Raw genomic sequence first — 22,820 nt, 5'->3', positions numbered from 1 at the left:
TCTCGGGGTCTTCGTACCAGTTGTTGGCCGGCAATTCTGAAGTTGATTTGGAAAAAGTTGAAGTTCAAGAGAAAAGGGTCGACGGGGTCGGATGTGGGGCAGATGCACTGAAGCGGGCGCTATGACAATCTGAGCTTCAGCGCTTGAGCGCTATAAAGTGCTCCACTTTCCCCGAACGGGCGGGGTACGGGTACCTTGATGGTCAGTTCGTCCTTTCTTTCCTTCCTCCCAATTTTTGATGCCAACGAATTCTTCCTCTTTCTCTTTGCAACACCCTTTGTGTATCATCCATCACAGCCAAGTATCCCCATTTATAAGCTGACTTTCCACGATGGTTCACGATGGCGTTTCCCCAACCCAACAATTGGTCAACCGCATTCGGCGTTATCGATCCCTCGGCGTTTTGTCCCCTGCTCACCGATGATCGCCAATCGACAGCGCCTCGAATCGCTAAGTGCTGACGGGAGGACCTCACTGATGGTTGCCTGATACGACTATCAAAGACAGGTACAGAAGTACAGCCAAGTCCGACCCAAGTCCCCAACTCCTGTCCCATCGTCTTCGTCTTCATGATTGTTGTTGTCAGCATCATCGAAATACTAATGATGCCTCGCAAAACAGTCCTACAGAGCCGACTGGCATGCGACCGATGCCATTCCCAGAAACTGAAATGTCCACGACAAGACAAGACCACGAAAGATCCAGATGGAACATCAAAACAACCAGCGGCATGTGTCCGCTGCGAGCGCGCTAAGGTGCCCTGCGTCTTTAGCCCACGCCAGCGCCGAACCGTGATTCCAAAGACCGCCGGTGCTTCCAAACCACCACCCAATCGCGACATTGCCGACAGTGCCGATGCTACGCCTGCCTCCACTGGCCCGGCGTTAACCAAGACAACTCCAACGGGGCCTGAGAATGGGGCAATAAACTCCGTGGAAGGGGAGAGCGCGTCATGTAGACTGGAGAACCCCCTACCCAGCACTACTGCCACACCCACCGACACCCAACCCTTTGATGCCACCAATCTGGCCCAAGAGTTCTATGGCTCCTCATACTTCGACAACAACCAGCTCGACTTACAACAGTCCTCAACTGGCTCCTGTACCGATCCATCAACCACCTGCACCGACCTCTGCTCTCTCTCGCTTGACACCACCACAGGCATAGACTGGGACAACCTCCTCCTCCCCGACCCTCTTCCCCCACCCTCACAAGGCTGGTGCCTCTTGGATATCGACAAATCTCTCCTCCCTGCTCCCGCTCCCGACCCACTTTTCCCGCCTCATGGCCCTCAACTTCCTCTCGACCTCATGACCAACTCAAGCCCCAGCGACGACCTAGACCCCATCCTCTTCCAACCCTCTTCCTCGGCTCCCGTTGACTATTCGAATCAACAAGCCCTCACCCCCTACTCCCCCGTCCGCCAACTAACCAACCTCAACGTATCCCTGTACGAACGCCTCTGCCTTATCCCACAAATCTTCAGCAACTGCGGCTTGCCAACCCTCACACTCGTCGTGCGCATCGACGTCCTGGAGAAGAGGTTACTAGCAATCGACCACATCTTCCAGCTAACCCAAGAACTCATCGACATCGTCGGCAAACTCTACCCGCGCTCCGTCCCAGTACTATCCGGCGACGACGCCCCGACCGTCCCTACCACGGGAACGGGAGTGCCGCTGGCCCAAGACCAAGCCACCGTCCTCTTGCTGCTGTCTTGTGCGCAGAGGGTATGCGACGTCTACGACCTGATGCTCAGTCACATGCGCAGATGCATGAAGAAGAACTCTCTTCCTCACTTCCCTGAGGAGCTGAAGCCGGTTAGGTTGCCGCCGTTTAGAGTGGCGGGGGAGTATGTGCCCCCGACGGACAAGGCGGTTACGTTGCATATGTTTATGGTGATGATGATGGCTAGTAATCTGTTTGATCAGTTGCAGGAGGTTCTTGGGTTGTGGAGGCATAACGAGCAGGGACCGCACGCTGGGCTTGAGCTGGTGGATCTGCAGTATCCGGACTTTGGGAGGGAGGCGAAGGAGGCCATCAGGAAGAAAGCGAGAGACGTGACCATGGAGATTGTGAGTATCAGGCAGATCATCATGTCCTTCCCGGGGATGGGGATGGAAGAGACGAGACAGGGGATTTTGGACTTGGGGTCTGGTGGTGGCTCGGTTCGGAATGGGATGGGGAAGGTATTAGGAGAGGCTCGGAGGCTTGCGCTTGAGGGTTGTTCGAAAGTTTGGGACGGGGAGTGTATTTGAAGGGTCGAAGGGCAGGGCTTTGTAATACTCAACGAATCTCTTCTCTTTTGTATGACGACCAGTCACAGCAACTCATCGATGTCCATGTCCATCCCACCCTCACTGTCTCTGGTTCAGCTCAATCTCCATCCCTCTTCCCAGTTCCCATCCGAGCCACCATCTCCCGCCAAGGTCGCACCGCACCTCCTCGCTCGCACCCCCAATCCCTCCCCTACTCACTCCAACACCTCCTCGCAAACTCCAAAACCTCCCCATTGAACCTCTCCGCCTCCTCCCAAAACAACCAATGTCCACTCTCGTACCAGCTAACCTCCGCCTTCTCATTGCCGCTCCTCCTACAACGTTTCACAACCTCCTCCATCCCCTCCAAACTAAAACACCCGCTCCTTTTCCCGCCCATCACCACCACCGGTTTGGTAATCCCCTCGCACGCCTCCCGGTGGTCGTACCGCGTGTGATCGGCGATGAGCCTGGCTAGCCAGGCGCCCGAGGGACATTGTGCTGAGATGGCAGTGAAGAAGGCCTCGTCTCTCTTCTTCTCCTCTTCTGACACCTGATCGGTAGGCAGTGGGTGGAACCGGTAGCCCAAGCATTCATCTAGCAATGCTAGGTGTGTAGCATGTCGGTCCTCAGAGGCCTTATTCCATGCTGCCTGCGCACCCAGCATCGTTTTCTCATCATAACATCCCTTATTCGCCTTTGTCTCGTCCCACTCCCCAAACATACTCCGGTCCTGCAAAGGAGCTTGGTCAACAAACACAAACCCGGAGAAATCCGCGTCCGTAAAAAGCTCGACGTATGTCCACAGTATCGCGGCGCCGATGGAGCAGCCGACGCCTACTATTTCCAGCGGGGGCTTCGGACCCTGACCTTGACACCCACCCCCAGCGCCAGCGTGGCCGACTCCAAGCCCGAGGCGGGAGGTCTTCAGAAAATCGAGCATGTTCTTCAAATCCACCGCCAGGCGAGCGACATGATACCCCCCTTCGTAGCTCTCGTACTGTCCCTCCCCCTCAACTCCCTTCTTCCCCCTCTTCTTCCTCCTCAGTCCACTCCCCCCATGCCCCCTCATATCCCAAGCAACAACCCAATGCCTCTCCCCCAACTCCCGAAAGTTCCGCTCAAAGTACTCGCTACTCCCCGAAAAGCCATGCAACAACAAAATCAAGCGGGAGTAATTCGGTCCCTCCTCTGCTATAACAGAAGCTTTGGAGGCGCTTCTCGCGCGAGTGCCGGCGGTGGTGGTGGCGGTGGGGCCCGTGAAGGTGAGGATTGGGGAGGTGGGGATGTAGGAGGGGTCCGGGGAGGAGATGGGGAGGGAGGAAGTGAGGGTGAGGAGGGCGCCGTCGGAGGCTGTGAAGGTTGTGGTGTGGTGAGGGCGTGGCATCTTGATGGGTTTGAGATCAAAGGCGGTGGCTGCTTGCCCGGCGAATTTGTTGTTTTGGTGAGGTTGCTGAGATCAAGTGATGAGTTTTGACGGATAAGGACCGGGAGTTGAACGGACGGGGGAGCGAGTTAAAAGAGCCGGGAGCAATGCCGGAGCGAGCAGGGCGGGATTGGGATCGGGGTTGACCGGTTGACCGGCAGGGCAGCGCCGGACGAAAGCTGAAAGAAATGCGGGATGCGGGAGATAAGATAACCTGCAAATGCGCTGATTGTGCGGGGACCGGTGACGGGAGTTACTCGCGCAAAGGTCGTTGATTCCTCTATCTCAATGTGTCGTGAAACCCAAAGGATCACGGCTTGTTTGACAGAGGGTGATGTGAGCAGTACAGGTGGAAAAAGAGTTGCACGACGTCGAAAAAAAGTTGCGACTCCATTCCCAAAACTGGAGACATGCGGGGAAGTGGATAAGGGGTAGGGTTAGCGCAGGGAAATCCCTCACAACTTTTGGGGGTTGCTGTGGAACTCTGATCGGCACAACAATTTGTGCATCAACACCAACTGGTTCAAACTGTCAAACATGAGAAGAACAATATCGATGGAGGCCAGTCAAGTCAGTCTTTGGTCCAGTTCAATGGGACTCAAATCGGGAGCAAGTATGGCCTGATTCAACGATCAGGTAGACAGTTGTGTGACCCGCAACGCAGCAACGCTTCTCGCTGACCAGAGCAAGCAAGCCGCTTCTAACACCAGCATCACCGACGACAATGCTCTCGGCAACACGAGAAACGCGATCGGCACGAATTTGGGTTACAATGATGGTCATTTGCATCTTCATTCATGGGTATCTACAACACCTTCTCCCTTCCCTTTCGCAAAAACATCGCAACGCTTTCAATGCATCCTTATGCTTCTCTTCCTCCACATCCCCTCCAATCCCTTCCCTGCACCGGGACTTAAAACGTCCTCCTCCCCGTGACCAAATCCGCATCCTCCGGCCTCACCCTCTTGGTCTTCTTAAACACCTTCCACCACCCAATGTTGATCAAGAACACCGGAATGCCAATGTAACTCGTCACGAATTTGTCCACCTGGAAGTGCGGGAAGAACGCGCCATATCCGTTGAAGATAATAACCAAGATTGTCAGGAAAAGCGCAATCGGCGCGCCCCAGGGCAAGAGAATATTCCTGTACGGCATGGCCTCGCGGGGAACGCCCTGCACCTTCATCGCCTTGATCATGAACAGGTAGGAAACGAGGATGGCGACCCAGTTCAGGGCACCGAAGACAGTGACGAGAGAGACAAAGTACCCGAAGACGGTCGAAGACCCCTTGGTGGCGTTCATGTAACCCAAAACGATAAACAAGGAGGAGAGGATGACTGCCGGGATGGGCACACCGCGCTTGTTGGTCTTGTTCATGATCGCAGGCGCCTGTCCATCCTTGGCCAGAGCCCAAAGGGTGCGGGAGGCAAGGTAGATATCCGAGTTGGCAGCGGAAATAGTGAAGATGAGCAACAGTCCGTTAACCGCGTCGTCGAGCTTGTTGATACCAGCGTTCTTGGCCGCAATGACGAACGGGGAAGCCAGACCGCTGGTCTTCTTAACAGAGCCGAGAAGGGGGTCAGTGTACTTGACGGCCATGCCCAGGACGAGGATACCGCCAATGTAGAAGAACACGATGCGCATGAGCGTTTGGTTGACGGCGCGAGGGACGTTCTTGCGGGGGTTGGGGGTCTCGCCGAACGCGACGCCGACGAGCTCGGTGCCGAGGTAGGCGAAGGTGGCCTGGACCATGCAAGCCCAGACACCCAAAAAACGGCCGGTGGCACCCTGGATGACGACTTTGTCGTCGCCCGCGGAAGCGGAATATTGGGCAAAGGCACCGGGATCTCGCCAGAAACGGAAGCCGGTCCGCACGTGGTTGGGACCGCCGCCGAGGGCGATGATGAAGCAGAGCAGGATGAGCATGACGATAACGAGGGCTTTGATGAGAGACATCCAAAATTCTGCTTCGCCGAAGAAGGCAACATGGATAAGCTGTTTCCTGTTAGCTTTGGTCCCGACTAACACAAGGGAAGAGAAACGTACGTTAACAGCGATAATAGCGACTCCAAACACCGTGATCCACACAGACACATTGATATCCGGTCGCCAATACTGCAAAATAATACCCGTAGCCGTCAGGTTGTTGGGTAGCACAATCACGTATTTGAAAAAGTAGTTCCAGCCAGTAGCGAAACCGAAAGCAGGATCGACGAAGCGTGTAGCATAACCGGAGAAGGACTTTTTGTGTGGTAGCCAGGCGCCCATTTCGCCGAGCGCAACCATGACAATGTAGACGATGATTCCCATGATCAGGTATCCGATGAGCAACGAGCCGGGTCCGAGTTTCAGCGAGGTACCGGTACCGATGATGAGACCGGTTCCGATGGCGCCAGCGATGGCCATCATATCTGGACAAAACGCATGTTAGCGATTGTTGTGGCATGCTGGACTGAGGAAGAGAGAGACTTACTCAACTGGCGAGGCTTCATGCCACGATGGAGATCATCAGGGCCCTCGCCCTCGCCCTCGCCGTCGTCGTCGACTCGTCCATTTTCGCTGCTGTAACTAACGCCGCGTTCAATTCCGTCGTCTTGCCCATAGGCTGGAGTTGTCTTTTCGTCGCTCGACTTGAAGAAGTTGAGCTTGGAGGCCATGGTGGGCCAACTTCGTCGATGCTGTTTCTGACGTTGTTGTAGCAATCGGCTTGAGTAGACTGCGAACCGAGGTGATATATGTTGGGTGGGAGGGGATCCGACCAAGTTCAAATCCGTGGTAGGAACCGGGAAGAACAAGAGACGGGACGGTCAGAAACTGAGGCGCGTGACGGAAGGAGACGAGAGTCTAGACCGAGGAAGTGACGACCATGGGAACGCGGGAGAGGTTTCAACTTATAATCGTCGGCCGAGAAGCTTACATGGGGAAGGAAGGAAGCTGCAAACCAGGTAGCATCCCATGTCCCCATGTCCCAATCCATGTACCGATCTGGGCCGCCGCTGGGCGTTATCCGGGCAGATAAGACGACTCCATTTGTCCATATCGTCGCATCCGGATGGAGATGGGGGGAGTGTCCAGTGGATAGCTGAGGCGGCTCTCTTTTCCTGTCCCAGTTTGTGTTACACAAAGAAAGACGAACTCGGTGAGCGAATGGGAGACACGAGTGCGGGTGGCTGACACTCGGAATCTCCAATTTGTCCAAGTTCTCTGCGGGGAAGTCCAACAAGGGACGAACGTGAGGAGGAAGGCCTCTCATAGTCAACCCCCAACCTGAACCCCAAATCATGGGCCAAGCAGCCAGAAAGGGAAGAGATGAACAGGGTGCAATTCCAGAACATCACCGAGCGCACGCGAGGGATTGGCACTGCTCAACACTGAATGGTCAGAATAATCAAGAGCTGGATGGCGTCATGCATAACGGCGGCCCCACTAGCTTCTTCCGGCGACCGAAGGAGTTGACAAGTGTAAAAGACAGTGACTTCAGCGCCATTGTTGAATTTCCTTCCAACGGTCTGAAAAACTTTCTGTCGTATCAGCATCTCGTTGTCTTATCGTGGCTGCGTACCTAGGAATAACGCCGAGATGTTGGCTGATAATGATAGTGATATCCTGATAACTTATTCTTGGTATCATTCCTGATTGTGGATTGTTGCGGTTATCTGTGGATGGCGTAAGCTTGCGAATTTCTCGGCATTCGAAAAGTCAATGGCTGAGCCAGGCAAGAGAAACACATGTCTCGCCAGGTGGAAAGGCTCGGTCACCACAAACATCGTCTCGGTTTGGTGCAAGGCAGATTGGCAGCCATAGAACCTGCACAGCCCTGGCTCTGAATGGCATGCCACCACCGAGCACCAAACTCGGTCCCTCGTCAACACCAACACCACAACAACATCACAAGAAATCACTAACAACCAGGAAGTTGAACTGACAACTGAAGAATCCCCAAGCCGGCCGGCGCCACGGAAGGCAAAAATCAAGACGGGATGTTCCTTGCCCAGACGGCTTGATTTCAAGATAAGGGAGGAGAACAAGACATGCCCAGCTCTTGGCCTCGTCTCGGCGTGATCTTGGCATCGAGTTGCCGCAAACGCTCAGCCGCCGCCAAGGTGTTGCCAAGGTGTTGCCAAGCATGATAGTGTAGGACCAATATTGCAGAATGAGGAAGGTGGAAACTCTGCAAATATTGACCCGAGGCACCCTCGCCGCACCGACGGAAGCCGCTGTGAAACTGAAAGGATTGGTAACGAAAATGTGACATGAATGTTGATCGACGTTGAAGTTGAGGTTTTGGCATCATTTTTGAGGAATCTTCAACTTTTCAATGTCGGAGCCGCATCTTTTTGTGTGTCGTGGTCGGAATGATGGTGTCGGTGTTGGTGTCGTCGTTGGCACTGGAGACAAAGCTCCGTTTGCCCAATCAGAGACCTTGACACAGGCGGGACCCATTTTGGCTCGAGATCAACACCAGAGCCTATTTTGACGACATTCTCAACTCGACACCCCGCTAGAGTTCAGCTCGCACGCTCGACGTCTGCAATTTCTTTGAGATCTTGAAGTCAAGTGGCCTTCATGCCTCGATTGTTCCAGGGAAATGCCGGGCGACGGACGATTCGTGCGCGGCGCTGACTGCCCTAGGACAAGATGGCAGCTGGATGGAGTGCTGGAGACTCGACGGTTCGTTGACACCCGCAGGTCGCTGGTCCCGGAGGCATGCGGTTGCTCCCAGAACAGCCCGACTCCGAGCAGTCTTCGCGATCCTTCTGCTACTCGATATCAGAAGTATGTGTCGAGAGTAAGAGTGCGGATGATCGAAGGCGTCGTTGGGGTAGACTCGGAACCGGTCAAGGGAGGTGGACCGGGTCAGCCGGTCGCATTGACATCGTGAAGGTGTTCGTGTTCTCTTTCGTGGGATAGCGTCGACAAGAGCAAGATCGTGCAAGGGCGATGGAACCTGGATATATCGGCTGCGTGAACATTCCGCGACGGGTGGAAGGCGCGAGGAGTGGTTCGGAACCGATTGAGGCAAGAGAGAGGAAAAGAAAGGGAAGGAAGGGAAAACGAGATGAAAAGAGGTTGTTCAAAGGAAAGAGCGCCTCTGCAGAGGTATGCATCTTGATGGTGCGAGTGACAGCTTCCACTCCTCTCTCATGGAAGGGACAGGAAGCCGCAGTTGCCAGCTGGCAGCATCCAGGGCACTTTACCCTCATCTGTGCCTTCATCCAAACTTGGTGCATCTCATTCAAGTTCCGCGAACCCCTACCTGGCCACTTCAATCTTCTTCTTCTTCCTCTTCCTCTTCTCTCCCTCCGCTGTTCGTTTTCCATCGACAGACACATCACGATCCACCATCCTCCATCATGCACCTCCTTCGGGACCACCATCAAGATATCATAGATGGGTATTGGACTCGGGAGATTGGCCAAGTACCATCGGGCCCTACATCCCTAGAGGTTCTTTGGCCACCGGTTAAATCGGGAACGGCCTCCGATTCGCGGCGGTCAGAGTTGCATTTGGCTGTTCACCGCCGCATCCAGAACGTTTCCGTTCATCAGCTCGCAATCATCACTTTTCCTCATGAACAACCATGAGGATTCTATCAACACCAACTTGGTTCTACTAGAGGAAAAGGGCGAGTGTCGTCGGTTCCGAAGGTAGAGCTCGACACGCCGTATTCTTCGAGTCATCCCACGCTAAACTGCCGGAAACGAGACCGCGCAACTAGTGCGAGGCAACATGGTGGGATTCTCACATTGTTGGGTGGCACTGACCTGCTTGAGCTGGGTGAACAGATGTCGAGTTAATATACGTGCCGTCCCTTAGCTCCAGACGGGCGTAAGCGAACACTGAAACAGTAGTAGTCACCACCATCCCACAACTCAATGGGCTAACAGTAGGTTCCTCTCGTCCAGTGCAGTTCTTCTTCTAGTACTAAGAATGACAGGTTGAACGACGACTGTCAAAAATAGGTAGAACGGGCAATATATTACCTCCTTCGGGCCCGTCCCGCTTCAGACTTCCCCGAGGGTCAACCATTCCAGGTGTTAGTGTCACCACAAGACGCTTCTCGACTCGGTCAAAGGGACCAATGCACTCTGCCCTGACACTCCCCCAACACCAGGTCCAGCCTTTGAGTCTTTCGCGCCACGAACAATGGTCCTAACCAGATACTCATGCGAGAGATGGCGTACCCCGCGTGAGCAACTGCAACCCTCAAATGGCACGTTGTTGCGTAACCGGGATCGCTCAGCCTCAGCTCTGAAGGTTGTAAAGACCCAAAGTCTGGGTCGTGGCTTAAGACACGGTTAGTATTCGGCTGCCCAGTACTCTCATAGGCTCAAGTGAGGTGAGCTCAGGCGTCTCTTGTCCTTGGCTTAACCTCACCTTGCTGCGGCGCATGCTAACTTCTGGCTTACAGACTCCAGCTCGAGTAATACGCAAGTCTTCTAGAAGAGCGAGCAAATCATCATCCAGGTTTCCGAAATATTGGTTCCTATGTATGTTGGCCATGTGGGCAAGGATCTGCGGCCTTCCCATACTATTATCCCGTCTCTGCATCCCAGCACCAATATCAGGCTTCACCACGGGAAGCTGTCAGCAGAGAGGGACGAGGGCGGTAACCATTATTCAGATTTCCAGGAAAGAAAGACGCACATGCCGAGAGGGATACCACGAGCTAACATTGTGTCTGATGAGGATGGGAAGCTGCAATGTGTGAGCACTCCTGCGGCCCATCTTGATGGGACGCCGGCCAGATGAAGCCCTCCGGATCATCGCCTGTATCGGAGCGGGAGAACTATAAGTATCACAGGCTTGTTCGTGAACATGAAAGGGAAGACGACTTGATCACCAAGCAACTCTGGCAAGCTTTAGCCGAACATCTTTGCAGCCGGCTCTCCAACATGCGAGGACTTCACTCTCGACTCTTCTCGCTCACAGCATCCTGTGCTGTGATGCTCCTGGCAGCATGCTCTTTTGTCTTAGCAAAACCTCTTGACTCTACACCACATCAACGCAGTGTACCGAACCTGTTGCCCAAGCAAGTGATTACACCTGGAGGGGCACCATGCGGTCAGAACAATGCGAAAAACAGGGCGTGCTGGAAGAATAGCTGGAACATCAACACAGACTATGAGGTCACCAATCCGCCTGCCTTCAACACAGTCAATGTGAGTGCGGATTTGCAAACACTTCACCTAGGAAACTGTTTTTTAACAGTCATGGTCTCCTAGGTCGATCTACACATCACAAACGTCACCAACTGGGTTGGCCCAGATGGGGTTGTCAAGCCTGCTATGCTTATCAACAGTGAGTCTGAACCATGTTGGGATGGATGTTACCCGGGCAGACGTAGACTAACAAGCTCTCCTCAGACCAGTTTCCTGGACCAACAATCACGGCTGGTTAGTGATGGCTGGGTTTCCGCGAGGATAGCAGACACTGACAGATTTTGAAAGATTGGGGAGACTACATCCAAGTGAACGTGTATAACGATCTGCAACACAACGGGTGAGTGTGTCCAATGAGCCAGTTTTAGAAGCTCGTCTGACGATATCCCAGAACTTCCATCCACTGGCATGGCATCAGACAGTTTGGTGAGGGTAACCAGGACGGAGCAAATGGTGTCACAGAATGTCCAATTCCACCAGGTTCCATGAAAAGCTACACCTTCCATGTCACCCAATATGGCACTTCTTGGTAAGGCAAGCATTTTTCTCCATATATCGACCGGCTGACTGACCTTTAAACAGGTACCATAGCCACTACTCCAACCAGTACGGTAACGGAGTGGTAGGAGCACTCATCGTCAACGGACCTGCTTCCGCCAACTATGACATTGACCTCGGCCCGTACATGATCCAGGACTACTACCGCCAAACCGCGGATCGTCTTCATTATGTTGCTGAGCTTGTCCAGAACGGTCCTCCACCTGACAGCAGCACCATAACCTTCCGCGGAAAGAGCATTAACCCAACTGGATCCGGCGGTTCGTACGATCGGCTGGTTCTTACCCCCGGAAAAAAGCATCTGCTGCGTCTCATCAACGCCAGCGTGGACAACTCCTTCACCATCTCGCTCGTCGGCCACAACTTCACCGTCATCTCCACCGATCTCGTCCCCATCACACCCGTGGTTCGCAGCAAGCTCTTCATGGCCGTCGGGCAGCGTTACGATGTCATCGTTGAAGCCAACCAGGCAGTTGGCAACTACTGGCTCAATGCCACGCTTGAGGCCGCCGGCAACTGCGGCACCAGCCAGAACAAGTTCCCCGCCGCCATCATCCAATACTCCGGCGCCAGTAGCACCGCCCTACCCACCAACAAGGGCACACCCGTAACGGCCGCCTGTGCAGGCGAATCCGGCTTTGCGCCCATCGTCAAGCGCACCATCTCCTCCTCCCTCTTTGCCCCTTCCACTCTTCCTATCTCCCTCAACACTCCCACCAAGCCCCAGGGCCAGGTCTTTGAGTGGCGGATCCGCAACACCCCCATCGTCGTCGAATGGGACCATCCCGTGCTCGAATACATCCTCGAAGGGAACAACTCCTTCCCCGCAGCCATCAACCTCGTCGAGGTTCCCTCCGCAGACACCTGGACCTTCTGGGTGCTTCAAAACGACTTTGCCCTTCCGCACCCCATCCACTTACACGGGCACGACTTCCTCACTCTCGGCATTGGCACCGGTACGTTCTCCGCCAGCACTATGCTCAACCAACTCAACTTCAACAACCCCATCCGCCGCGACGTCGTGCAAATACCAGGTGGGGGATGGCTGGTGATGGCCTACAAGACGGATAACCCGGGGTTGTGGTTGATGCATTGTCATATCGGCTGGCATGTGGCGATGGGATTGGGGATCCAGTTTTTGGAGAGGAAGAGCGAGATCAAGCAGTTGATGAAGCTGGATCAAATGGAGCCGAATTGTGAGGCGTGGCGAACGTATCAGCCTCAGAGTCCGTATTTGCCCAAGGTGGATTCGGGGCTGAAGAGGGGGTTGGGGGATGGTGAGGGGGTGAGGCTGGTTAGGGATGGGTTCAACTTTAGGGAGGTGGGCTTGGAAGCTAGGGAGCCGGCTGTGAGAAGGCTTTGGTAGGGGGGTAATGGGATGGTAAGAGTTTGGTTTTGCGTGTTGTTGTTTCCTTTTGGCTTGGTGTTTTGCTTCTGTTTTGTCTTAGAGTGTCAAGCAACGAATTCAACAGACACGGGGTTATATATCTGCCCGTACGCCTCAGCTTCATCGTTCTCCTCTCAATTTCACGCCCAGTAGCTCTACCATTATCTACCACAGATCAACGTCTGATCCTTGAGATAGCCTGACTATTAGCCCAGCGATGAGGATAACTCAAGTTGCCAAGCCAAGTTCAAGCAATCAAGCAAATACAATCAATCAAATCGAGGCCTCCCCTCAAATTAACCAATTAATTACAAGTCGTTAATTTAATTAACCTTAATTGGCCGCCCGGCAAAATCCTAGGGTTAGGGTTCAAGCTAGCAAAACTAATACTTTTTTACCCCTAAAAATTACTACTATCAGGCTACCCCCAACTAGCTAAATGTATACAAATACTAGCATAACTGCCTAGCGCTCAAACCTACCCGCATTTCGAATTTTTTAGTGTTTAGAACTATTCGTATTTCTAGTACTTTATTCGTATTTTTAGTACTTTTTAAAATTATATCGCTAACCTTCTACCTTATTAGTTAGTTCGCCTCTAAATTAATCCCTATTATATTCAATTATACTCAATCGTTTGTAATACCTATTAATTTCCCTCTCCCTTATTACAAATTAATATTAACTTCTACTTAACGTTATTAATACTATCGCCGCCACTATTACAATACCCGTCGTCAAATACCCTAATACCTCGTCTACTATAATTACCGCGCCGAACGTTTTTCTTAATAATTCGCCCGTATACGTTATTACGATCGAAATTTTCGATAGGAAGCGTCGTATCCCTATTGCGCGATAAATATAACTTTTGAAAAATATCTACCCGAACGACTTATTTAAAGCTATTATTAATATACTAAAAGTAATTAATAACGAGGATTAATATAATTTAGAGAATTAATTAGTAAAACTTTCTAAAAGAACTTCCTAAATCGGCGAATATAGTACGTATTTAATTAAAGTATCGGGTAATTATCAATTCGATAATTAATAATGTTATAATTATTAATAAAAAATTTTTACCCTCTTCGCTACTAATTCGTTTTTCTTCTACCTCCGCCGCGTATATTCTATTAGGGAGACATCTAATGATAATTTTACAAACTAACCCGAATTTAAAAAGACAAGATCGGTTGCCGAATAATTTACTTCATCGAACACCCCTATTATCAAACCTATTAGCGAAATTTTTCGCGAACTAATAGTAAATATAATTATTAGCGCACGCCTCCTATACTCCTTCATCGAAAACAAAGCATTTTAATCCCTATTAAAATTAATAGACCGTATTATAGGAAGTAAATTGCTATAAAAATCGCGTTTTATAATAAAGGTATAATTCAAAAATAAATATACATAATATTATGAACGTTTTAAAATTCGGCTAGCTAATATGTATTTTTAAAAGTATATTTTATTCGATTTCCAAACTTCTCTTAATAACCTTACCGTCCTCTCAATTTTTATTTATTATATACATATTTCTAGAATACTCAAAAACGACCTACTTAGTCTCTTTAAAATCTATAGTAATTATAGCAACAATAATTTAGCAGCTTCAATCCTTTAAATTATTAAATTATATAAATTTAAGAACGATGAAATCGGTTAATTTTAATATAATAATATCGATTCTAATAATCGCTATATTTGTTACGTTCTTAAAAGACTATACCCTACTATAACCTATAAATAATTCGATATCGAACTACCTTATCGCCGCCTTCGCTACTTCGGCTATATTTTAAATTTAAAGGTAAAAGCTACTATAAAATTGAGTAGGGCAGCTACCTCCGACGTCGACTATCCTTTTATTCGTTTATTTATTATTTAAAAAAATCCTATTATCCGAGAGTAGCATAAAAAGGGGCCGGTTAGAAAGTTTTATAATATTGTACAATTTATCCGTCGAAGCTCTTAAAAGCGGGCGAAATTTTAAGAAATTATTTAGTTCAGCTATTATTCTAATTTTAACGACGATTTCGACCCCCTTTTAAATATACATATAGATAATAAGGAATTCTCTCTAATTATTAACGTAATTTTCAATAACGTAACTCATTAGAATTTAAATTATCGTATAATATATTGCACTTAGCAGTTACGTAAATATATTGATTATTATATTAGCGAGACCGTTACCTATCTTAACCCCTTTAAATGGCTCCCTAAAGACGACTAGTTAAATAGTAATAATTTGGCTATTCTTAGCGCTATTATAAATATAATAGGGCACTTTAAAAACCTTATTAAGAAATTTAAAAAGCGAAGACCCCTCTTTTTAATTATGATTCCTAGTTTTTACCGCTTTATTAAAATTTTTAAAGAAAAGCGTATTCCATTTAACGGGAAAATTACTTTTAATACTTTTAAAAGTCCAAATATCCTAAAATTTAATATTATAGTTTTTAATACCTAGCGGCGTTATATACGTACTTTTCAAATTAAACTCTCTTTTTAATTCCAATCCTCCTCTTCTTATAATAATAATTCCCCTATTAATTATAATAATAATATAATTAATAAGGGTATAAAGTGTATCGGTTTAATATTTAATAGAATTGTTGCCAAATTAGTAAAATATAGGGATTTGATAAAGGAGTACACAATATATTAAATTTATTATATCCTCTACCCTAATTATCGAAATAAATAAGTAGCTAAGTATTTCAATAATAAAAAATACAATTCGATTATCGCCGACTTCCAAATTATATATAACAAAAATTACGCTAACCATTTAATCGAAGACCTGCTAATTAATACTAATAGTTAATAAGCAAGGCGAGCTAACGAAGATTGGTTTATCGACTTTGATTTCTACAATACTTACCCGTTATAGCTAAAGAAGGAGGATAAGCTATACCGCTACCTCAATATCGAAATATACGCTATTAATAATATATTAGGGTAGTAGAAGGCAAATGAAAGTATCTACCTCCGCTTATTATATATAGTATTTAACCTCTACTCTATACTTTCCATAGTAGATAATTGTAAACGCTCTTTTAGTAGCGCTAAATTAACTATATCGGACTAGAGGCACTGCTTAGTAGCTAACTCTATTAATATTATTAAGATTGTAAAATTCTAGTTGTCTATTGAGTTCGATAGGGAGGATATGGATGACAATTGACGACGATAAGGTTCTGTATGGGGGTATAGGGAGGTTTAGAGAGGTATAAGGAGGTCTAGAGAGGTAGAGGGAGGTTTGGGGAGGCTGTAGATATAAAGAATTAAGAGATTACGGTTCAAAAGTACTAAAAATTATAATTTCGCGACTTCAATTATTTAATTAATTAAGCAATTAATTAATTGAATTCGATTACTTAACCCACTCAATCAACTTTAAACTCTTGTTTGATTGAACTTGAATTATCCTCATCGCTACATTAGCCTTTAAGTTGTACACTTCTATATACAGGTACGTTTCTCATTCCTCATTCCTTGGTTTCCATCGTTACCCCTTTGCAGTTGATCTAGGCCTAACAACACAATATCCGACCCTACCACCACAACTGGGCCACCACTCTGGAGGAATCTCCATGACATCAAGATAGAATCCACCCTGGCAACAGGTGATGGGACTTAGTACCTCCCACCTTCGCCGCTTCGCAAAGATTTTATCATTGACCGCTTGCTGGAGAATGCGCCTAGACTTCAACCGACTCGTGTTGGGTATGTTAAGGGCTATGCTTCGGATGCCGAAGCTTCAGAATCTTTCGATTGCTTTTCGTATCCAATCGGTGAAGGCGGTTAAGGACGAGAGAGGGGCGAAGGTCCCGTCAAGACTTTGCGAAGTGTTGAGGTATGAGAGGGAGTGGTTGGCGGATGCCGACTTGGATGTTCATAGTGGAGGATGTGGTGTAACGAGGTATCTCCTCAACGAGGCGTTTCTGGATAAGGCGGATGACTTCAAATGGGTTGGGTCGGAGGAGGTGCACAACAATCTTGTGGAGCTCAACCACAGGCTCAATGGCCGTTCTATGTTTCCATACTAGGTACTAAATTGTGGCCGGATTCTATTATTGTTCATTGGATGTACGTATGTACCTAGAGGTAGGTACCTCTAGGGAGCCGGCGGTGAGATGACTTTGGTATGAGGTGACGGGAGTGACTGGAGTTTGGTTTTGCGTGTTGTTGTTTTCTTTTTGGCTTGGTGTTTTGCTTCTGCTTTGTGTTTACGTGTTTCCGTCCCCAATTAAAGGGACAAATCTTTTGGTGTTCATATCAAGCGACGAGTTCGTCAGACACAACAGAGTCATATATCTGCGCTTCATGATCCTCATAGCATCCTCACTATTAATACATCTGCCTTCGTGTACCACTAATCACCTCTCATTCTTGAGAGACCGAGACCGTTCCTCTTGCTGCTTCACACCTCTATATACGTGTCCCTTTCGTTTTTATTCCTTTAACACCGTGATCTGGACATAGGGGCCTCTCACAGAGCCAGAACCCGAGCCACCCGTGCATGAGAAGCTTGACGGCACATGGCACTTGGTGCCAGCCGTCACACCTGGGGTAAATGTGGTAGGTGCGCGTCGAGAGCTTCGCACGTTGGTTTTCCGGTGCCTCAATCCCTCTTCCTGTCACCATTTGTTGAGGGGGGCCCTGTCACGTGCCTCTATGCCTTCACTTGGGTGCCTATTTCACCCCTCCACACTGCCACCTTCCTCTTTCTCTCTTTGCCTCTCTTCATAGCATCACAGGAATACAGCCCCTTCGTCCGTCATCGCCTTCCAACTCCATCAGTACTGCTTACCTCCCGTCATTTCCACCATGGATCGACTACCCCAGGAGATTATCGACGCAATCGTCGAAGCATTTCCGCAGGATCTCGAATTGCCACTGAGGCAGACCGCAAGTTCCAAGCGACGGAAACTCGAATCTTCCCCAAGGAGATTGAGCGAGTTTAGTACCGTTTCCAAGGGGTGGCGGCGTGCTGTAGAACGGCGGCTTTTCAACACAATCGACAGCATCGGCTCCGGCGCTTTCCAGTTGTCCTTCTTCAAAACCATCCTGGAAGGAGAAAGCAACGAGAATCGTCGAGACTCGGTCAGGAGTTTTACGTACACAACATATCTCGCATTCCAAGGCCAGCAGAGCATGACGGACTTCGTTCGCGACGGCCAGCTAAGGCTATTCTATGAGTTCAGGGAATTTTTCACAGTCATTAACGACATATGGGTAAGCAGCCCGCAACCCCTCCGTCCCCATACCTTATCTCGTAGAGGTATCTTTGTTGTCGCAAGTTATGCCATCTAACAAATGAATAACAGTCCACCGACCTGGGAGAGATCAAGAGGCGGCCATTAGCCCTAACGGTCAGTATCGTCGGGATTGGACATTGGGATCCCGAGTGCGACGAGAACGCCTTTACATTTCCTCAGGCGGCAACGAGGCTTCCACTCGCTCCGGCAGTTACCTCCCTGAAAATCGTTTTCGATCAGGCATTGGACAAGGGACGTAGCCCCCGGCGATTCAGGCAATCAGGCAGGGGCAACCAGGTACCTCCGGCATGGATCTTGCAACCGTTGATGGCCAAGCTGCCATCGGTTGACAAACTCTCGTATGAGATGTTTGACTTTCTCGGCAAGGAACAATTTCGGGACCGTTTGTTCACAGGTACATAACAGCCTTGGTCCCATCGGGAGAATTTGAGCTTTGTTGGTGATCATTTGCTAACTTCACGAACTTTCAGAGACATTCCATACCCTGACGGGCCCATTGGCTACCAACTTGACCGAGCTATACCTCCACGTCGGTCCGTTTGGCTTCCGTACCTTTAACCAACTTCCCAGCAAATACTTAGCGTCTATGGCTACGACCCATGTGAGCAATAAAAGCGGCGAGGACGACCACAGTCCCCGTTTCAACTCGGCAGTGAGACAGCTTAGTCAACAGCTCAGTGTCCTCCACGTCACCGGGCTATTCGCGGTCCATCCTGACCTTTTCTACCCCAAGGAGCTCACGAATGGACGCGTCGGAGTCAGTTTGAAGAAAGCCAGTCCTGCGACGAGCCAATACCAGCCACCATTTTGGCCACACCTGCGAGAGGTAAAGATCGAGTCGACGCTCTACACAGACGGTTGTAGCTAGTTCTTATCACCGTCGTCAGGGCTCCGAGAACAATCGCTCGGACGAGGTCTTACAATCGATCGGTTTCTATCACGAGACCCAAAGGAGCTCAACGATCTAGCTGTCAGTGTGTCACGCGGCATGCTTTGCATGCCAAAGCTTGAGAGTGTTGAGATTGCCTTCCGGGTGGAGTCCCAGGACCTGATCAGAGGCGAAATTGGAGGTCACGGTTATTCTCAGAGAATAACGTATCAGAGAAAATGGCTTGCGGAGACTGTGTTGGATACCTCTGCCGAGGGAGGCACCAGTGCTACTTGCTACCTCTTGAATGACATCGACCTTCGCAAGAATCATGCGTTCAAGTCGGTGATCTCGGACGAGGTGGAGGAGAATCTAGTGGAGTTGAGTCGTAGACTCAGGGGCTTGTCGCTGTTTCCAAGCTGGTGAACAGCTGGTGGCTTATATCATCACTACCTCTCGTTGTCAATACTACCTTCTACTGTACTTCATATACCTCTACCATGTGCTATCATTGTAGTATTATCATCCTTCTTTGTTTTACCTTCTCGCTTCTGGCAGCTTTAATTGCCCACTGTCTTACGAACTGTTGACCTGGTTGCCTGCCAGGTACCTACTAGGGTGAGTCCGGCTTTTCAAGAGCTTTCTCCTTTTTTCGTTTGATAATAGATCTCGTAATCTGACTATTCCTTCTGACTCACCACATCCGTCACTTTGCCATCATCCTTCTGTTCAGTCACGACTTCAACACAAGTCCCTTCCTTCTCTTCGCCACCCACGCGAAGTTTGTTGACATCCCCCCGCCATCGACAGCGAAAGCTTAGGTTCTTTACAACCATGGATAAACTCCCCCAAGAGGTCATCGACCGGATTGCCCGCCATCTCTTCCCAGTCCTATTCACAGCATGGGATAACGCCGCTACTCTTAATGCAAGAGAGCAGGAAGCAACACGAAGCAAAGGGACTCGTTAAGTGCGGCCACCTACGCCACCATCTCACTTTTGTGGCAACGTGCCATCGAGAAGAAGGCCTTCACACTTGTCAAGATTCGGTCACCGGAAGATGACCTGATGTTGAGGCAAATCATGGTCCGAAACCCCCACCGCCGTGAATGTGTTCGGTTCATCAAATACAACATCGACCTCGACCGCCCAGAGAGAGTCACACATTTCCCCTTTGCCAGAGACCGATATCTCGTCTCCAAGGTTCGGAATATCATCGAACTTGTCAACCTCATCCGGGTGAGTGCAAGGAAGCTGATGATATCTGGTTCCAGTACTGATCTGAGTAGCAGCCGAGTTTCATGGGTTCCTGGCGGCCCGAGGCACCGTTGTTTCTACAAATCAACATAATCAACATGAAGGAATGAGGAACGAATAATCAAGCGCTTACGGTAGCACCGTCGGAGATCAAGGATCTGCCCATCTGTCCGGCTGTAACACAACTCCAGATCACCTATGACGAGGACATAAACCTGCGGTTGACAAGGCCACGCAGAAACTTTTACGCGAAACCGTCAGATATTCCACCAGTGTGGATCGCGGGGATTCTGCCCAAGTTTCCAAGCGCAGAGAACTTTGTATGGGAATTGCACGAGATCCTGGACCAAGGTCAGCAAAGGACCCAACTTCGCACAGGTATGTGGATGTGTTGCATGGTTGCAAGGCAAAGCAGGACCCCGCAGCTACTGACTCAAAGATTTGCCTCTAGGTATATGCGAAGCTCTTCGTGGCCCGGCATTCAAGAACTTATCTTCCCTCTCCTTGTGGATCGGACCTTTCAACTACCAGTCGTGGGCTTTGTTGAAGTTCCTGATTCAACCTCAAACCCAACCCGAAAGAGAACCTGAAGACCCTCTCAACGTGGCAATCCGCACCTTATCCCAACAGCTGGATTCCCTCCAAGTCATTGGGATCTTCACGGCCACACCGGATCTCTTCACAAGCTACAAAGTACAAGCCGGCGATAAACAGCCCTACTGGCCTCGCTTAGAAAACCTCTATATCGAATCAACGAACTGGACCTACAACGGAAGATGGTACATAAAAGCAAACAATCTGACAATGCTCTATCATATCAACGACTTCTTGCGCAATTCAACCCCAGAATTCAACAGCCTGATGGTGGCAGTCTCCCAGGGCATGCTCAACATGCCCAAACTCCAGAAGCTCGACCTCAGCTTCCGTTTCCCACGCTTTGACACAGGTGGACCTATCGATAAGTATCTGTTCGAGGACGCACACGGCGATTATTGCAATTCGCTGCTCTTCCACGTCATTCGTTACCGCCGGGCTTCAAGCGAGTGGTTGGAGCTGGCTGATTGCAAGGCAGCTGGGCAAACGTATTGCAACCTTGACCTTTTTAACTGCGAGCGCCGCCATAAATATGGACCCGGAAAGTTCGATGTCCAACCTATTTATTGGCGTCCTTTTCCTGACCAAGCGATCAGGAACTGGAACACGTTGCATAGGAGGATTAAGGGCTTGACTCCTCTGCTGGAATGGAGGAGCCCTTATGCTAACCCGGAGCTTCGCGAGGTTGAACCGAGAGAGGGAATATGGCCCTACGCGGAGAAGGAGAAGAGAAAGAGAAGCGGGTTGCCATGGTGGAGGGGAGTGTAGATTCAGTTGATAAGGCTGGTGGAGTCAAGAAAGGCTAGGGGCTACGGGGTCGGTAGGTGGAGGCAAAGGGACGAAGATAGTTGAATGAGAAGACCATACCGTTCGTATTCTATATCTACCTATGCTCAAGATCATCTCGGAAGTGGGAAAGAGTGAGATATCACATATGTGGAGGTTACCGTGCTATAATGGTCGGGAAGCATCCGGGCAGACGTTACCTATTAGGCAGGCGAGCCGTCGTAAGAATGAGCCAAACGCCGCTGGTCCGATACTATGGTCACAGCAGGTCGCAATGAAACTTACAACTACCTTACGTATAGAGGTACTTTTCATACACCTGGGTTTGAAAACGCGGTAATAGAAGGCTGTTTGGTACCTACCTTACCAACGGGCAGAACTCCTCTCACCCCGCCTTTAGCTACGGGTACCTTGTTTTTTACTTAACAAACCACCTTTTGAAAATATTGCATATTATATTTCTACCAAACTCTATCTAATACTTACTAGGTATTTCCTTTATTTAAGATCTTTAATCTCGTCCTTACTTCCCATTAGGCTATATCTATCTCCCAACAGGCTATATCTATCTCCCAACAGGCTATATCTATCCTCTAAAAGGCCTTCTTTGCCTCCCAAAAAGCTATATCTACCTCCTAATAAGCTATATCTAATATCCAATAGGCCTTTAAGTTATATCTTAGTTAAACCTCTCTGATAAGAAGTTTAAGATTTAGAATCCTCTATCTTAGAGCTATTTGTTTTAAACACAAAGCACACTATTAAAAGCCCGAGGTTTCTAATACTATAGCTAGTAGTTGTGTTTGATAAATCTTTTTCATTAAGGTTGTGTTTGTTCTGGCTGTAGTACGGTAGAGGAGGCCTTGCATTACTGTACATAACCCGCAGCTGCACTCCCTGTACAGTAATGCAACGGTAATACAAGCCAAAATATTTTACTAACCCTTCTTACTACGTTGTGTTTGTTGGTATTGGGCTGTAAGAATAGGAGCGCTATAATTATAGGGGGTTTGGGAGGTGTGGTGCGCTAAAGAGGGCGCTTCTTGCAGCCTTATACATAGGGTCTGGGACTGTTAAAAATGTTAAAAATCCGGCCATTTCAGTAAGGAATCTGGGCCTCTGATTGGTCAGATGCATGCCTTGCATAGATTTGGGGTAATACAGCGACTTGCATATTTTTACTAAAATCCAGCCGAACACAAAAAGTGCAGCTGTAAGACTACACC

At 49.2% G+C, this 22,820-nt stretch overlaps 7 protein-coding genes across 7 annotated transcripts; 5 read left to right on the top strand and 2 right to left on the bottom strand.

Annotated features, from left to right (window-relative positions):
* Positions 1 to 605: 605 nt before the first annotated feature.
* Positions 606 to 2,258, top strand: B0H65DRAFT_512760 (uncharacterized protein; the record flags this gene model as incomplete). The annotated part of the gene is made up of 1 exon (XM_062828600.1): positions 606 to 2,258. The coding sequence occupies one exon, from the start codon at positions 606 to 608 to the stop codon at positions 2,256 to 2,258; it is 1,653 nt and encodes a 550-aa protein (XP_062676701.1).
* Positions 2,259 to 2,469: 211 nt separating this feature from the next.
* Positions 2,470 to 3,645, bottom strand: B0H65DRAFT_436775 (Alpha/Beta hydrolase protein; the record flags this gene model as incomplete). The annotated part of the gene is made up of 1 exon (XM_062825258.1): positions 2,470 to 3,645. The coding sequence occupies one exon, from the start codon at positions 3,643 to 3,645 to the stop codon at positions 2,470 to 2,472; it is 1,176 nt and encodes a 391-aa protein (XP_062676700.1).
* Positions 3,646 to 4,420: 775 nt separating this feature from the next.
* Positions 4,421 to 6,724, bottom strand: B0H65DRAFT_75809 (amino acid permease/ SLC12A domain-containing protein). Its single transcript, XM_062831370.1, has 3 exons — positions 6,159 to 6,724; positions 5,732 to 6,096; positions 4,421 to 5,680 (listed from the first exon to the last, which is right to left on the bottom strand). The coding sequence occupies exons 1-3, from the start codon at positions 6,340 to 6,342 to the stop codon at positions 4,598 to 4,600; spliced, it is 1,632 nt and encodes a 543-aa protein (XP_062676699.1). The 5' UTR covers positions 6,343 to 6,724; the 3' UTR covers positions 4,421 to 4,597.
* A 3,558-nt stretch (positions 6,725 to 10,282) lies between these two features.
* On the top strand, positions 10,283 to 11,403 carry B0H65DRAFT_76100 (uncharacterized protein). The gene is made up of 3 exons (XM_062831372.1): positions 10,283 to 10,848; positions 10,912 to 10,987; positions 11,053 to 11,403. The coding sequence occupies exons 1-3, from the start codon at positions 10,435 to 10,437 to the stop codon at positions 11,085 to 11,087; spliced, it is 525 nt and encodes a 174-aa protein (XP_062676698.1). The 5' UTR covers positions 10,283 to 10,434; the 3' UTR covers positions 11,088 to 11,403.
* On the top strand, positions 11,238 to 12,772 carry B0H65DRAFT_436985 (Cupredoxin; the record flags this gene model as incomplete). The annotated part of the gene is made up of 2 exons (XM_062825275.1): positions 11,238 to 11,377; positions 11,431 to 12,772. Coding segments are annotated over 2 exons (1,482 nt in total), but the record flags the coding sequence as incomplete, so codon positions are not given.
* A 4,785-nt stretch (positions 12,773 to 17,557) lies between these two features.
* On the top strand, positions 17,558 to 19,384 carry B0H65DRAFT_534524 (uncharacterized protein; the record flags this gene model as incomplete). The annotated part of the gene is made up of 4 exons (XM_062829005.1): positions 17,558 to 18,046; positions 18,139 to 18,484; positions 18,561 to 18,866; positions 18,978 to 19,384. Exons 1-4 carry the CDS (start codon positions 17,639 to 17,641, stop codon positions 19,382 to 19,384), a joined length of 1,467 nt encoding a protein of 488 aa, XP_062676696.1. The 5' UTR covers positions 17,558 to 17,638.
* A 408-nt stretch (positions 19,385 to 19,792) lies between these two features.
* Positions 19,793 to 21,576, top strand: B0H65DRAFT_561649 (uncharacterized protein; the record flags this gene model as incomplete). The annotated part of the gene is made up of 4 exons (XM_062830179.1): positions 19,793 to 19,846; positions 19,891 to 20,196; positions 20,364 to 20,592; positions 20,798 to 21,576. 4 exons carry the CDS (start codon positions 19,793 to 19,795, stop codon positions 21,574 to 21,576), a joined length of 1,368 nt encoding a protein of 455 aa, XP_062676695.1.
* Between the last annotated feature and the right edge of the window lie 1,244 nt (positions 21,577 to 22,820).

The sequence above is a fragment of the Neurospora tetraspora genome (assembly GCF_033439725.1).
Source record: "Neurospora tetraspora strain CBS 560.94 chromosome Unknown B0H65scaffold_10, whole genome shotgun sequence".
In the NCBI taxonomy this organism is placed as follows: Eukaryota; Fungi; Ascomycota; class Sordariomycetes; order Sordariales; family Sordariaceae; genus Neurospora; species Neurospora tetraspora.
This window is presented reverse-complemented; position numbering and strand designations above follow the sequence as displayed.